Here is a 13,270-nt window from a genome sequence, read left to right as displayed (position 1 = left end):
GGTTCCAGAGTGGGCGGGGGCGGGCTCGCCACCGGGATCCACCCAGAACCCCTTGGCCCATCGTACGCAGGAGGTGGGGGCTTCCGCGGAGGGGAGGTAGGGAATGGTGTCTGCATGGAGGGTGGGGGGGCGAGGGTGAACTCCACCCCTGCACCCAGCGCCTCCCCTTGCACCCGGCTGCCCTGTGCCGCCCCCGGCTGCGAGGGCCGTAGCAGCCCCTCTCCTTGACCCTCCCCACTCAGGAAAAGGCCCCTATCTCGCGTTCCTGGTCTGTTGGGAAGGGTCGGTGGGAGTGGGCTGCAGAGCAAGACTGTTTATCCCAAGGCCTGGGTCTGGCCGGGACTGTGGGACTGCCCCACGTCCAAGCAACACTGGCTCCCCTCACCTTGACCACACTCCCACCCCAGTTGCCACTCTCCTACGAGGTTCAGGGGTGAGAGTAGTCAGGAGCCCAGTGGATGCAGGCACATAGTAGGTGCATGTGTTTGCCTGATACACAGCCTTTGTGGCTTCGGACCCAGAGCTCTGGAGAGCAGGGGTGGTCTACCTGAGCTGGGCATGACCCTGACATGGGCTGGTCACCCTATGAACCACATGCTTGCCCTGCATGCAGGCCCCACCATGGAGCCAGGCAGTGTGGAGAACCTGTCCATCGTGTACCAGAGCCGTGACTTCCTGGTGGTGAACAAGCACTGGGACGTGCGCATTGACAGCAAGACGTGGAGGGAGACCCTGACCCTCCAAAAGCAGCTGCGGCACCGCTTCCCCGAGCTGGCTGACCCCGGCACCTGCTACGGGTTCAGGTACCTGGGAGTGCGGCACAGGGAGCCCAAGGCAGCCTCCGCAGGAGGGAAGTGGCCTCCCCTAACCCGGCCTCTTCTGTCCCTTTGCTCGATGCCAGGTTCTGCCACCAGTTGGATTTCTCCACCAGCGGAGCACTCTGCGTGGCCCTAAACAAAGCAGCTGCAGGCAGCGCTTACAGGTGCTTCAAGGAGCGGCGGGTCACCAAGGCTTACCTGGCTCTGGTAAGGCCTGGCCAGGCCTGGGGCATGGGGGCTCCGGTGCTCAGCCCACGTCAGCAGGCCCTGAGTTTCAGATGGGCTCCCCTGACCTGCAGGTTCGGGGGCACGTCCAGGAGAGCCGGATAACCATCAGCTATGCCATCGGCAGGAACAGCACAGAGGGTCGGACCCACACCATGTGCATCGAGGGCACCCAGGGTACGGTGGGCAAGGGGGCAGGGGCCATGGCACATGTTTCATCTAAGGGGACCGTGTGCTGAGGTGACCTGGGGCCCGGGGCTAACCCAGGCAACCCCCACAGCCTCCCTTCCTCCCCCGCAGGCTGTGAGAACCCGAAACCAAGCCTCACGGAGCTGGTGGTTCTAGAACATGGGCTCTATGCAGGTGACCCCGTCTCCAAAGTGCTGCTGCAGCCCCTCACAGGTACATTCAGGAGCGGGGCCAGGAAGCTTCCCAGGCTCCTCACTGCCCCGCCCCTCCGCCCCCGACAGTGTCCTGCCCCCGGCGTGCTGGGTGCCTGGTGTCAGCATCTCCTCAAGCAGTGCACTGCAGTGTCCCCGTTAGATAGGAAAGGAAACTGACGCACAGAGGCAGAGTAGCCTGACGGGGGCCACCCCAAACATTGCTGGCAAAGCGGATCCTCTCCCACACACTTCACCCCGCAACCTGCGGCTCTTGCCCTAGAGGTGGTCTTGCTGGTCTGGATGTGAAGGCAGTGGGGAGGCGGGCCTGAGGTCTCCGATGTATCGAGTGCCACCCTGGCCCTGCCCTCGCCAGAGGTGACCCCAGAAGTTGACTTCCATTCTAAGTTCTTATGTCCTCGTCTGTAGCAGGAAGCAGGGAGGGTTATTGCATGTGCCGCTGAGTTGGCAGCTGGGGACAGTGACATGAACGGTGGGTGGTGGTCATGGAGTGGCACCCCTGCCTCACTGGCCCTCTCTCCCCACACAGGCCGGACGCACCAGCTGCGTGTACACTGCAGTGCCCTCAGCCACCCCATTGTGGGGGACCTGACCTACGGGCAGGCCTCGGGCCAGGAGGACCAACCGTTCCGCATGATGTTGCATGCCTTCTACCTGCGGATACCCACCCAGGCCGAGTGTGTGGAGGCCTGTACACCAGACCCTTTTGTGCCCACCCTTGACGCCTGCTGGAGCCCTCACACCCTGGTACAGCCGCTGGACCAGCTCGTCCAAATCCTGCGGGCTGCCCGTGACCCTGAACCCTCAGAAGGGGACCCTGGGCCCTGCAGCCCTTCCACGCACCTGCCCGGGCCAGGTCGGCCCCCACCGCCCCCTCCCCGTCCCCCTGAGACAGAGGCTCAGAGGGCCTCATATCTTCAGTGGCTGTCAGAGTGGACACTGGAGCCAGACAACTGAGAGTGTGGGCCTGATGTCTGGGTGAAGACTGGAACCTCCAGGTGGACGGGGACTGCGGGCCAGAACCCTAAGCCTATCCGGAGGCGGAGGTGTCCCAGCCACAGAGCACTGACCCCACTCCAGCTGTAGCAGCCAAACCTGAAGAGGGACCCACGGCCAGCAGGGGGAGCCAGGCCGCCACGACTATGGAGGATGAACTCAGGGTGGTAGGACCAGCCCCCCCCACAAAAGGAACCAAGGCCTGCCAATCCTCCCCAGACACCTTTCGGACTCCAAAGCTTTACCCCCAGGGCCTGTGTGTAGACGTGCCCAGGGGTTGCCCTGGAAAAGGACCCGGGCCGGCCCTTGCTGGGCCCCTCGTCCACCCCCAGAGCACCTTGCTCCTTCCTCTGTTCAGACCCTCTGTGCCATCACCCCAGCTTAGCTGAGCCCGCTCCACCTGCAAACCCTGACTGGTCCCCTGCCCGGCCAGTCCTGCTTTGTGCCTTGGCTTCTGCCGAACTCTGCCCATGGGTCTCCCACCTCCACCCACATCCTAATCATCACACATGGGGGTGGGTCGGGGCCGTCCCTTCTGGCCTGATGTAAGTGCTGGCGGGGGGTGGGAGGGCCTCCCACACAGCCCCTGGTTATCAGACCTTAGCCTAGGAGCAAGGGCAGCCCAGCTCCCGCCTCCTCTGTCCCCTACAACACGCCCACATCATTCCAGCTGCCACAGGGCTCCAGGACTTAGAATAAAGGCTCAGTGACTAACCCTGTGAACAGCCATGAATAATTCTGATGTGGGGGTTACAGGGGAGCCCAGACTCCTGCACCAGGTAGGCCTCTGTCCCAAGCCCTCCTGCAGGACCTAGGACAGACCTCGAGGCCTGGCTGCTGCCCTGTACCCCTATGCGGTGGGTACACTCCTGCCCTGGTCGGAGGATCCCTGGCCCTCCCAACAGAAAACATTGGAACATCCAACTAGTCCAGCCGTGGGCAAACTACGGCCCGGGGGCTGGGTCCAGCCCGTTTGAAATGAATAAAACTAAAAAAAAAAAAGACCGTACCCTTTTATGTAATGATGTTTACTTCGAATTTATATTAGTTCACACAAACACTCCATCCATGCTTTTGTTCCGGCCCTCCGGTCCAGTTTAAGAACCCATTGTGGCCCTCGAGTCAAAAAGTTTGCCCACCCCTGAACTAGTCTCACCAGAGTCCCTGATAGAAAGAACTACTATCGTGGCCACCATCATACCGGTCTTAGGGCCTTCCACCATGTCAGAACGCCATGGGAGGGCTGTCGCCTGGGCCACCAACCAGTGTGAGGTCACATGCCACATCCCTGCACCCAGCTGGGCCAGACCCCTCCTCTCACCAGTTGACACAGGTCCTGTCATGGGGATCCTGGGCTGGACCTACCTGTGACCACGTCAGGATCTCAGTGGGATGGAGCCAGAAGCAGCCACCACAGGGTCTCTGCAGAGGCCTGCTCCCTGCATCAGTTTCCTCATCTGTAACAGGAAGGGCTGGAGCAAACCAGAGGGGCCCACAGGATGCCCACAGTGGTCACCCAGATGGTCAGATGGTTACTGTGGTTACCCAGCGTGACTGGCGGGGTGCGGTGGGATAGCATCACCAGTCCCCATCCCAGCACACCTGCTTCCTCGTTTTCACACTTGCTGAACCTTCTACCTGAGAACACATCACCTTGCTGAGACCTGCCCCACCTTTCCCCTTCTGCCCCTGCCTCCACCCATACCCGCAGGCCCCCCTACAGAACACACAGGTGTCCAGCCTGGCCACAGGGTCTGGTCATGCTTCCCACTCACTGCTGTGTGGCCACAGGCAAGTTGCTCAGCCTCTCTGAGCCTGAGTTTCTTCCTCTGTGAAAGGGGCACGGAAGCTGGGCCATGAGCCAAGGCCGACTCACTGAGGGAGGCAGTGCCTGGAAGAGCCGGGCAGGCTGTGGCTCTACAGCCCAGCAGGTGCTCTGTTGCTGTGGTTATTTGTCTGGGGCTGCCCTGGAGGCTTAGCCTCCATAGGCCAGCATGTGGCCTCCTGTACTCGCTGGCTACTTCCTGCTCCCACCCACTCTGAACTGTGGGAGTCTCCCGCCCTGGAAGCAGGAAGACCCCACCACTGTATGACATCCCGCTCCCCCAAAATCCCTCACTGTGCAGAGCCCTCAGCCAAAACCTGGACTCCCATGGGGCCTGTGCAGGACCAAGAGCAATCCCTCCGGCTGTCAGCCCCCAGGCTCAGGTCAGTGCCTCTGCTTGGCCGTGACGCTGGCTTGCTGGGCACAGGCGGCCTGTGATGCAGATGGCGGTCATCAGGCCGCTGAACCCGGGCTGTAGGCAGGTCGGGAAGTCCCTCCTGTGGTCACCCCTCCTGTTCAGCCTTGGAGGTCTGCTTGGTGGACTGGCCCCAGAGCATGCGTGGCACACGCTCCACCATCAAGGCTGCCCACCTGATGCCCACATGCCCTCCCTGCTCCTGGTGCTCAGGGGTGTGTCCACGCCTGCCTGGCTCTGCTCCAGCACCCACAGAACAGAGACACTGCACACACGTCACCAGACCTCGGCACCACATTGAGTCCACGTGTGCCTAACATCCCTGCAGGGGACACACGTGCACAAAGATGTGCATGCTCCCAGGCACACACATACAGGCACCTGTGTGCACACGCAGACACGCACACACAATGAAGGCAGAGATACCTGTGTATGAACGCACATACAGCCCTCGAGGCACGGCCCCTCCGTGGGAAGGGGTTACACTGCGTAGCTGCCAACCATGCGCTCAACATCTCACTCTCCTGGGGCTGAGGAGCAGGTGCCACTGTGCTGGGGCCCCAGGGGCCAATATAGTAGCGTCACCTGGCACAGCTCCAGCCCCGCCCCTACGCCGGCCCGGTGAGCATCACTGCAGGAGGGGGTGGCTGCACAGACAGGGTGCTGGTGAGGCGTGGAGGTGAGGGAGACCCTGGCGCTCCACCCCTGCACCACCCCGGTGCCCCAGGGCTCAGCTGCAAGGACGGACATGCTCAGTGGGCTGAGGCGGCTAGTGTCTGCCACCTGGTTACAACCCTCTGCATCCAACCGCCGATGCCTGGCTCCAGAGCACCACCCTCCACCAGAAGTTCTTTGTGCTCAGGTGAGGGGTGGGGCCAGGGTGGGAGTCATCACCGGCTGGGCCCACAGGACCAGGCTTCTAGTCTGGTATCTGCAGGCCTGGGCAGGGAGCTGAGCCTCCATTATGCCCCCTGCATGGGGAGTCACCTCCCTGTCTTGCTCCTGGTCCATGTGGAATCTGGAGGCTCACTGATACCCCAAACTGTGAGCCTGTGCAAGGTGGTGCCCAGGAGTGGGCAGTGTGGGCCAGCCTCCCAGATGTCCGTCACCTCCCAGGACCTGAGTCCCCAAGCTCCACAGCTTTGGTCTCCACCATAGACAGGCCTGCCCGGGGGGTGGGAGGGCTGCACTGTGGGCTGTGTCTGTGACCAGGACTTAGGCCCAGAGAAGGGTGGAGAGCTGCCTAGGCCGCCCAGATGTGGGAGTGAAGCCATGGCCGCTCCGGGCAGGTTGGGAAGCCACCAGGTCTCTCCCCCAGCGACCTGTGGGGACCCGCGGGACTGCGGCCCCCCCCCCTGTAACTGTCAAGGGGTCTGTTCACTGGAGACACCACAACCCAAGCCACAGCCGTGGGTCCCCTGAGCCCCAACTTACGATAAGAAAGGCCCGGCTGCCCCTAGAGCAGCTCCCTTTTGTTCCAAAGATGCTTGTTGGTGGGGCTGTACCCCTCCCCGAAGGCAGAGAGACGCAGCTGTAGCCCGGCTCAGGTTGCCGGCCCTGCAAGGCACCCAGCCTGCGTGATGCTGGACAGAAGCCCTTCTTGTCTGTGCCCCTCGGCCAAGGCTGGTGGGGGGAGGCGGTGGGGCCGGCCTCATCACTTCCTGTCTCCTCTCCAGCTTGTCCTGGACCCGCTGCTTGTGACCCCAGCGCCTTCCGTGCACCGCGCACAGCCATGGGCCCCAGAGCAGGTGTGCTGACGCCCCTCAGGGCAGGGGCTCCGGGCAGCAGGACGGCCGATGCGGAGAGTGTTCACACTCCGGCCACCGTGTCCTCCCAAGCCTGCGATCAGGGCCTGCCCCAGGATGCCCCCCGCCGGCTGGGGCTCAGGGGAGGGAAGGAGAAAGGCAGGCAGGGCCCTGGGCCTGGGGGGCCTCGAGGGGACAAGGAGAGGCCACGGCTAGAAGGGGCTCAGGAGGTCGTGGTCGACCCCATTCCCTCTGTTTGAGGGTCTTGGGTCTCAAACTGTGAGGACAGAGCCACAAGGATAGAAAGTACAAGTGCATTGGTACATGCAGTCCACACGTGTACATCTCATCACACACGTGTGAACATTGGTGGGCACATGTACAGTCCATCACATATGTGTGCACATGCTTCCAGGCACAAAAATACATACGCCACCAGCTGCACATGGGTACACATCATCACATACATGTACACTGCCATACCACCAGGTATGCATTGTATTGGACATACATGCCACCACAGGCATGTATACGCCATCACACACATGTGCACATCACATGTACATGCCATTGGGAACACACGCATGCAGTGTCAGACAGACACATGTATAGTCAGACACACACACTAGGCTCAGGCCTAGGCCGCTACACACAGGTGACCAGGGCCACATGGCGTCCGAGGTCTCCATGTTGGACGCAGGATCCCTGGGCAGGACCCGCGCTGGACCTCCCACGTATGCTTCCCCTCAGCAGGGCTCAGCCTTCGAGGGGCTAGAGCAGCGGTTCTCAACCTGTGGGTCGCGACCCCTTTGGTGGTCGAACGACCCTTTCACAGGGGTCGCCTAAGACCATCCTGCATATCAGATATTTACATTACGATTCATAACAGTAGCAACATTACAGTTATGAAGTAGCAACGAAAATAAGTTTATGGTTGGGTCACAACATGAGGAACTGTATTTAAAGGGCCAAAAGGTTGAGAACCACTGGGCTAGAGGCTGCTTATGGCCTGTTCTGTTCCAGGCGCCCTGGTGAGCCGGGGCCTCATCCTCTGCGTGTGGCTCACTACTCACTGCGCTGGTCCCCACGCTGAGGGCTTCTCCCAGGAAGGACTGGATGCCAGCAGGGCCGACCTGTGGGCCAGGTGAGTGCCCTCCCCTCCTGCAGCTGATCCCCTGGCCGGCCTGGAGGAGGCGGTGGGTGAGAAGGAGGGACCACCTCCAGGGGCGGCAGACGATGACCAGGCATGGCTGTGGCAGGGCCCCCGACTTCTGGCTCTGAACCGGGGCCTGGCCAGCACCCACCCAGGTCCAGGTCACTCATCCACCTTGCCCTCAAGTGGCCCAGAGTTCAGTGTCCTCCATCAGAGCTGGCTGGGGCCAGGGTCCCTCCTGAGCCCCCCACTGCTCCCACTGCTCCCCTCGGCCTGGCAGGCGATCAAGGCTCATCCTGAGTCCTCATACTTCCTTCCTTCTACCCCGAGGCTTTGCTGCCCCCTCAGGCCCCAAACAGACCCTGCATTGTTTCCATGCACTTTGGGGAGGGGGGGTTTCATGCCTAGGCTCGGCTGTCCTCTCCTTCCCTGGGGAGTTGGAGGTCAATGATTAGCCATCAGTTGACTGACCAGACAAGGCTGGAGGCCCAGTTGGACCACTGGACCCAGGTTAAAGCCCCAGAGACCCCTTCCTGGTCACGAGATTTATTACTCACACCGTGAGGAAGGCTCCGCCAGGAGAGGAACTGGCTGTGGTGGCCCAGCGGGTGCCCAGGCTACATCTCCTCCAAACCCTCAGCCATCGCTGGGACCGGCCTTGGGAGCAGCCTGGGCCTCCCCTGCTCACAGCTCAGAACCTGAACTGGGCACTCACAGGAGGAGGGGGGGAGGGGGGGGAGACGCCAGAGTCCTGCCTGTGCCAAGGCCCTGCCTGCCACACTGCCTGTGTCTCATTCCTTCGGTGTTGCGCGTCTAACCCCCATCCTGCATGCTGCCTCCTGGGCTGCCCCTCCCACCCCTACCTCCTCCCTCACCACCTGCCTCCTTCTGCTCAGTGCCAACACCTCCCTCCTGCAAGGCTTCCGCTGCCAGCCAGCCAGCCAGCTGTCCCGGGACCGGCTTTCAGCTCTGATCAGGAGGATGGCATCGCAGCAGGTGCTCCTCAGAGCCTGGCAGGTAAGAAGCCCTGGCTGGCATGAGCGGACTGGCATGTCGAGGGCAAGAACAGGCTCCCAGGAGAGGCCCTGGGGGTGGGTAGGAGGGAGAGAGTCCCCGGCAGGGACACAGGCCAGCAAGGGCCAGGACCGTTCGGCCGGGACGGTCTCTATGCCAACCTGCCAATTTCACAGCCACCTACGAGGCATCTCTTAGGCCAGTGGTCAGCAAACTGCGGCTCGCGAGCCACATGCGGCTCTTTGGCCCCTTGAGTGTGGCTCTTCCACAAAATACCACGTGCGGGCGCCCATGTACAGTGCGATTGAAACTTCATGGCCCATGCGCAGAAGTCAACATTTTGTGGAAGAGCCACGCTCAAGGGGCCAAAGAGCCGCATGTGGCTCGCGAGCCGCAGTTTGCCGACGACTGTCTTAGGCTGACTCCGAGGTGACAGAAGCCTGCCCACCCCCCGTAGGGCCCACTTTGGGTTGTTTCTAGGACTTCTCGGCCAGTTGCCCACAGACCCCAGCCTGTTTTCGGTTGGGTGAGGGCTTGTTCACCTGGCCTGCCTGGCCTCTTTCTGACTCCTCCTTGGGGTAGATCTTCCAGCCTGCTGGCCTTTCCCCCTGGGCCATGAGAGGGGGCCGGCTGAGCCCACCTCAACTCACAGCTGACCTAAGCATGGCCTGCCCTGAGTTGGAAGAAAGGAAGGAAGGAAGGGGGGAAGGGAGGAAGGAGGGAGGGAAGGAAGGAGGGAAGGAAAGAAGGAGGGAGGGAGGGAAGGAGGGAGGGAAGAAAGGAAGGAAGGAGGGAGGGAGGGGGGTAGGGAGGGAAGAAGGATATCCATCATTCTCATTATAAAGTTAATGTAAATCTAGTAATAAAAGGAAGGAACACACACAAAAATAAAAGAAGAAAAACAACTACCAATAAATTTGAAATGACCTCAAAGAAGGCCAGGCCGGGCAGGAAGTCAGGGCAGGGGTGGCACTGGGATGAGCCTCCATGGTGCAGTGGGCGGGGTGGACAGGGCCTGAATGCCAGCCCGGGGTTGGGGGGTCAGTAATGTTCAGGCTGGGTTTGCCCCATCTGGGGCCATTCTGATGTGGAGGTGGAGGCAGGCAGAGGAAGACATCAAGTCCAGGTGACACGGAGCAGGCAGGTGGGAGGAGGGAACTGGGTGGATATGGGGCCGGACATAGGGGTCTTGGGCCCAAAGGCCTAACTGAGGGGGCGTGTGACATGGCAGAGAGGAAGGGGCTGGAGGGAGTGAGGCATCATTCGCCCTACCCAGCTCAGCTGCCTGGCCAACCTGGCCGCCCTGCATGGCCTCCAGAGTGACTTTCCGCTGCACCCACCTGACCTGCTGCTCTTCTACAAGTGAGTGCCCCCCCCCTCCTCCAGCCCCTCCCAACATCCAGCAGACTGAGCATGCTTCCTCTGGGTCCTGGGGACCCCAGCTCCCCAGGGGCACCCGGGCCACCCCAGAGGACCCCTGGCTGGCCCCGCCCTCCCAACAGCCCCCCACCTGCCTGCAGCCTGGGGCACGTAAGGGAAGCTGACTGCCGGGCCTTCACCCGCCGTGCCGCCCAGGGGGACACCGAGCTGCTGGCCAACCTGCCTGACCAGAGGGCCGCCCTGCAGCACTCCGCCTTGGCCTGCCTGGTAGGCCCTGGGGCGGGACAGGAAGGGTGGAAGGGACCTGGGGCCGGGCCCTCGCTGACCTGCTGTCCTGCAGGGGGTGTCCCACCCACCACGGCTCAGCGCCTCAGATCTGCTGCTCCTCGGGGTCCTGGTGTGCGACATGGAGGCGTCCAGCATCATGGCCTCGGACCCCCACGTGCTGCAGAACCTGCAGCGCTGCCCGCGGCTGACCCCTGCCCAGCAGGCTGCTCTCAACACGCTGCTGACCAGCGGGAGGACCGTGCTTGGGTGGGTGGGGCCCATCCCCTCTGCGAGGCCTCCCTCCTGGAGATGAGACGAGGGCAGCCTAGGGTTTGGGCCCAAGAGTTCACTGAGCTCCATAGCCCCGCTGATCTCCCACTTCTAACGTCGCTCACAGCCTTTGGGGCATACAGGTTTGGGGTGCTGCCAACACCCACTGGGCGCCTCAATCCCCTGCCCTGAAGCCTGGGTGGGAGAGAGTCTGGGCAGGCGAGGGGGCCCCAGCAGGGCAGGCTCTGGGAACTGTGCACTCAGGGACAGGCAGGCAGCCTCAAGGGCTGGGTGCTGCTCCAGACCCAGCCCCCTCTTCCTACACACCAGGCCCCCTATCTCCTGGAACCTGGAGGAGTTGCAGGCTCTGGGACCACTGGCCACCTACATCAGCTCCAGCCTGTGGATGCACGTGCAGGAGGTAGGATGGTGCCCTGGGGTGGGGAGCAGGAATCGAACTGGCCCTAGACACAGAGAGAGGTGTCCAGCAGACCCTCTAGGCCTGAGGGCTGACCATTCAGCCACCCAATCAATGCCTGAGTGGTGTCCCCAGTTGCTGCCATCACAGAGTCTCTATCTGTGGGATGTGGGGAGGAACCAGCTGCCGGCTGTGGAGTCTTCAGCACCCGCTGCCAGGCCGTGGGCCTGGACTTCTTTGGCAGCATGGTGGCTGCATGTCGAGCAGGGCGGCTCAGCCAGCGTGACATCAGGCACTTTGTCACCAGCTTCCTTGAGGCCAAGGCCAAGGCCAAGTTGATGTCCTCACGGCCCAAGCGGGGCACAGGTCAGTGTGGCCTCTGTGGCCTGGGGACACTGCTCTGGACTCCCGATCCCTGGGTGGGGGCACCCAATACACGGCCACACCTGCCGCCCAACCTCCTGAGCTTGTGTCCAGCATAGGCCGACCGGACAGAAGCAGTGAGGCTGGACTTCTGGGCCAGGGCCGGGTTGGAGGTCAAGGTCAAGGTCAGGCTGGACTTGGTCTACTCTGAGCCAAGTTCTTGGCTTGGGGTCAAGCTTGGGGAGAGAGTCCAGGGTGGGTGAGGGTCAGCAGTGAGGTGGAGCCTACAGTCAACCCCACCCCCAGCCACAGGGCGACCCTGCATCCAAGGCAACATCACGGCGGCCACGCTGCAGGATGACCTCTTCCTGCTTCGCTACGACTGCTCCCAGCTCGAGTCTTGCCTGGGCAGCCGCGTGCTCAGGGCCAACGTGGACCGCTTGCTGCAGCACCCACTGCCTACTGAGTGTCAGCGTGTCGTCAAGGCCAAGTTGGCTCGGGTACACTGAAGACTGGGTGGAGGCAGGTGGGTGGTGGGCGCTAGGGCTGGGCCTGATCCGCTCGCCTGCCTCAGATCTACCCAAGTGGCATCCCGGAAGAGCAGCTTCGGCTCATCACCTCGCTGGTCTACCTGTACTCTCTCGTGGAGATCCGCCAGTGGAACATCACGTCTAGGGACACCGTCATGGCCCTGCTGGCCTCGGACGTGGCCCTGGGGAACCAGACGGAGGTGAGGGCAGGACGGGTGGGGGAAGGTGGTGCGGCTGGGGGGTGGGGGTACCCGCCGACCCTGACCCCAGCACTGCCCCCAGGCCATCCTGCAGAAGTTCCTGGACCACAAAGGCACCATCACTAGCGCCCTGCTTGTGGCCATCGGGGGCTCCCGCCTCTGCTGGATGAGCCCCCGCCAGATCCAGGCCATCCGGCCCTCGGAGTTCCGGTGAGCCGACCAGCGACACGCTCGCTGCACCCTGGGTCAGCTCACCTCCTCACCCAGCAGAACAGGAGGGGGAGACGGAGGCTCAGGAGGGGTCTGGGCCAGGCTAACACAGGTGTGTTAGTTTCCTACAGCTGCCAAACTGAGTTGTTGTTTTTCATTTATTTTTGGTTAATCCTCACCCAAGGATACTTTTTCCATTCATTTTCAGAGAGTAGAAGGCAAGGAGGGAGCAGGAGGGAAGAGAGAGAGAGAGATGGAGAGAGAGAGAGAGCGAGAGAGAGAGAGAGATGTGAGAGAGACATATCCACTGGTTGCCTCCTGCACTCACCCCACAACCCAGGTATGTGCCCTTGACAAGGAGTGGAATCAGCAACCCTTCGGTGCACAGGCCAGTGCTCCAACCACTGCGCCACACCCTCCAGAGCTCAAACTGAGTTTTACAAGAACAGAAATGTATTCTCTCACCGTCCGGAGGCCAGAAGTCTGGAATTAAGGTGTCAAGAGGGCCAGGCTCCCCTTGAAACTTCCTGCCTCCTCCAACTTCTAGTGTTGCTGCCAATCCTCGGCCTTTCTTGGCTTATGGCCTCATCACCCTCTCTCTGCCTCCATCATCAGCACGTGGCTGTCTCCCGCCCGTGTCTGTGTCTACATTTCCTTCTTTTATGACTCCAGTTGTTAGCTTTTAGGGCCCACACTAATTCAGTAGGGCCTCGTCTTACTTTGATGACAGCTGTACATAGGAAAGAGCCTCTTTCCAAATAAGATCACATTCTGAGGTTTGGGGTGGACATAAATTCTGGGGAGACACTATCAGCCCAGCAGAGAGGGCAAAAGGGTAGCTGCGGTTTAGGGAGAGAGGGCCAGGCCCAGCCAACCGTAGGAGGAGGGCTCCCAGCCTGCCCATCAGCCTCCCCTCCCCAGGCTGGCCGGGGCCCTGGATACCTCCTCCTGCCCTCAGAGCCGGAAGAACGAGCTCTTCTTCAAGGCCCGAGAGGCCTTCGGCAGCACCAGGACCACCACTGCCTACTACGACTTCGTGC

At 61.7% G+C, this 13,270-nt stretch overlaps 3 protein-coding genes across 4 annotated transcripts in view; 2 read left to right on the top strand and 1 right to left on the bottom strand.

Annotated features, from left to right (window-relative positions):
• Positions 1-61, bottom strand: part of CHTF18 (chromosome transmission fidelity factor 18) — a 9,743-nt gene extending 9,682 nt beyond the window's left edge. The window contains exon 1 of the mRNA XM_014542963.1: positions 50-61. Coding sequence (XP_014398449.1) covers positions 50-61 — 12 coding nt within the window. The remainder of the gene's footprint in view (positions 1-49) is intronic.
• On the top strand, positions 7-3,163 carry RPUSD1 (RNA pseudouridylate synthase domain containing 1). Of its 2 annotated transcripts, XM_005870388.2 has the most exons (6): positions 7-96; positions 614-803; positions 902-1,025; positions 1,118-1,220; positions 1,344-1,445; positions 1,974-3,163. In XM_005870388.2, exons 2-6 carry the CDS (start codon positions 622-624, stop codon positions 2,399-2,401), a joined length of 939 nt encoding a protein of 312 aa, XP_005870450.1. In that variant the 5' UTR covers positions 7-96; positions 614-621; the 3' UTR covers positions 2,402-3,163. The 2 variants fall into 2 exon arrangements, with proteins under 2 accessions (XP_005870450.1, XP_014398530.1); XM_014543044.1 differs by lacking the exon at positions 7-96 and having other exon boundaries at positions 323-803.
• Positions 3,164-5,276: 2,113 nt separating this feature from the next.
• The window catches only part of LOC102243463 (mesothelin-like protein), a 9,454-nt gene continuing 1,460 nt past the window's right edge, over positions 5,277-13,270 (top strand). Inside the window, exons 1-13 of the mRNA XM_014543039.1 lie at positions 5,277-5,542; positions 6,357-6,428; positions 7,449-7,569; positions 8,475-8,595; positions 9,869-9,954; positions 10,113-10,239; positions 10,313-10,506; positions 10,840-10,930; positions 11,146-11,293; positions 11,597-11,790; positions 11,865-12,020; positions 12,103-12,230; positions 13,152-13,270. The exon at positions 13,152-13,270 is cut by the window's right edge and continues 1 nt beyond it. Coding sequence (XP_014398525.1) covers positions 5,494-5,542; positions 6,357-6,428; positions 7,449-7,569; positions 8,475-8,595; positions 9,869-9,954; positions 10,113-10,239; positions 10,313-10,506; positions 10,840-10,930; positions 11,146-11,293; positions 11,597-11,790; positions 11,865-12,020; positions 12,103-12,230; positions 13,152-13,270 — 1,606 coding nt within the window. The 5' untranslated portion in view covers positions 5,277-5,493. The remainder of the gene's footprint in view (positions 5,543-6,356; positions 6,429-7,448; positions 7,570-8,474; positions 8,596-9,868; positions 9,955-10,112; positions 10,240-10,312; positions 10,507-10,839; positions 10,931-11,145; positions 11,294-11,596; positions 11,791-11,864; positions 12,021-12,102; positions 12,231-13,151) is intronic.

This window comes from Myotis brandtii, unplaced genomic scaffold (genome assembly GCF_000412655.1).
Source record: "Myotis brandtii unplaced genomic scaffold, ASM41265v1 scaffold317, whole genome shotgun sequence".
NCBI classification, from domain to species: domain Eukaryota; kingdom Metazoa; phylum Chordata; class Mammalia; order Chiroptera; family Vespertilionidae; genus Myotis; species Myotis brandtii.
Note: the sequence above shows the minus strand (reverse complement) of the source record. Positions and strands in the feature narration are given on the sequence as shown.

Excerpts from the sequence above, each read along its gene's own strand:
- RPUSD1 (XM_014543044.1), top strand. The coding sequence starts at position 559 with ATGACCCTGACATGGGCTGGTCACCCTATGAACCACATGCTTGCCCTG. Across the intron at positions 1,026-1,117 it reads CCAAGGCTTACCTGGCTCTG|GTTCGGGGGCACGTCCAGGA; the intron begins GTAAGGCCTGGC and ends CCTGACCTGCAG. Across the intron at positions 1,446-1,973 it reads GCTGCTGCAGCCCCTCACAG|GCCGGACGCACCAGCTGCGT; the intron begins GTACATTCAGGA and ends CTCCCCACACAG.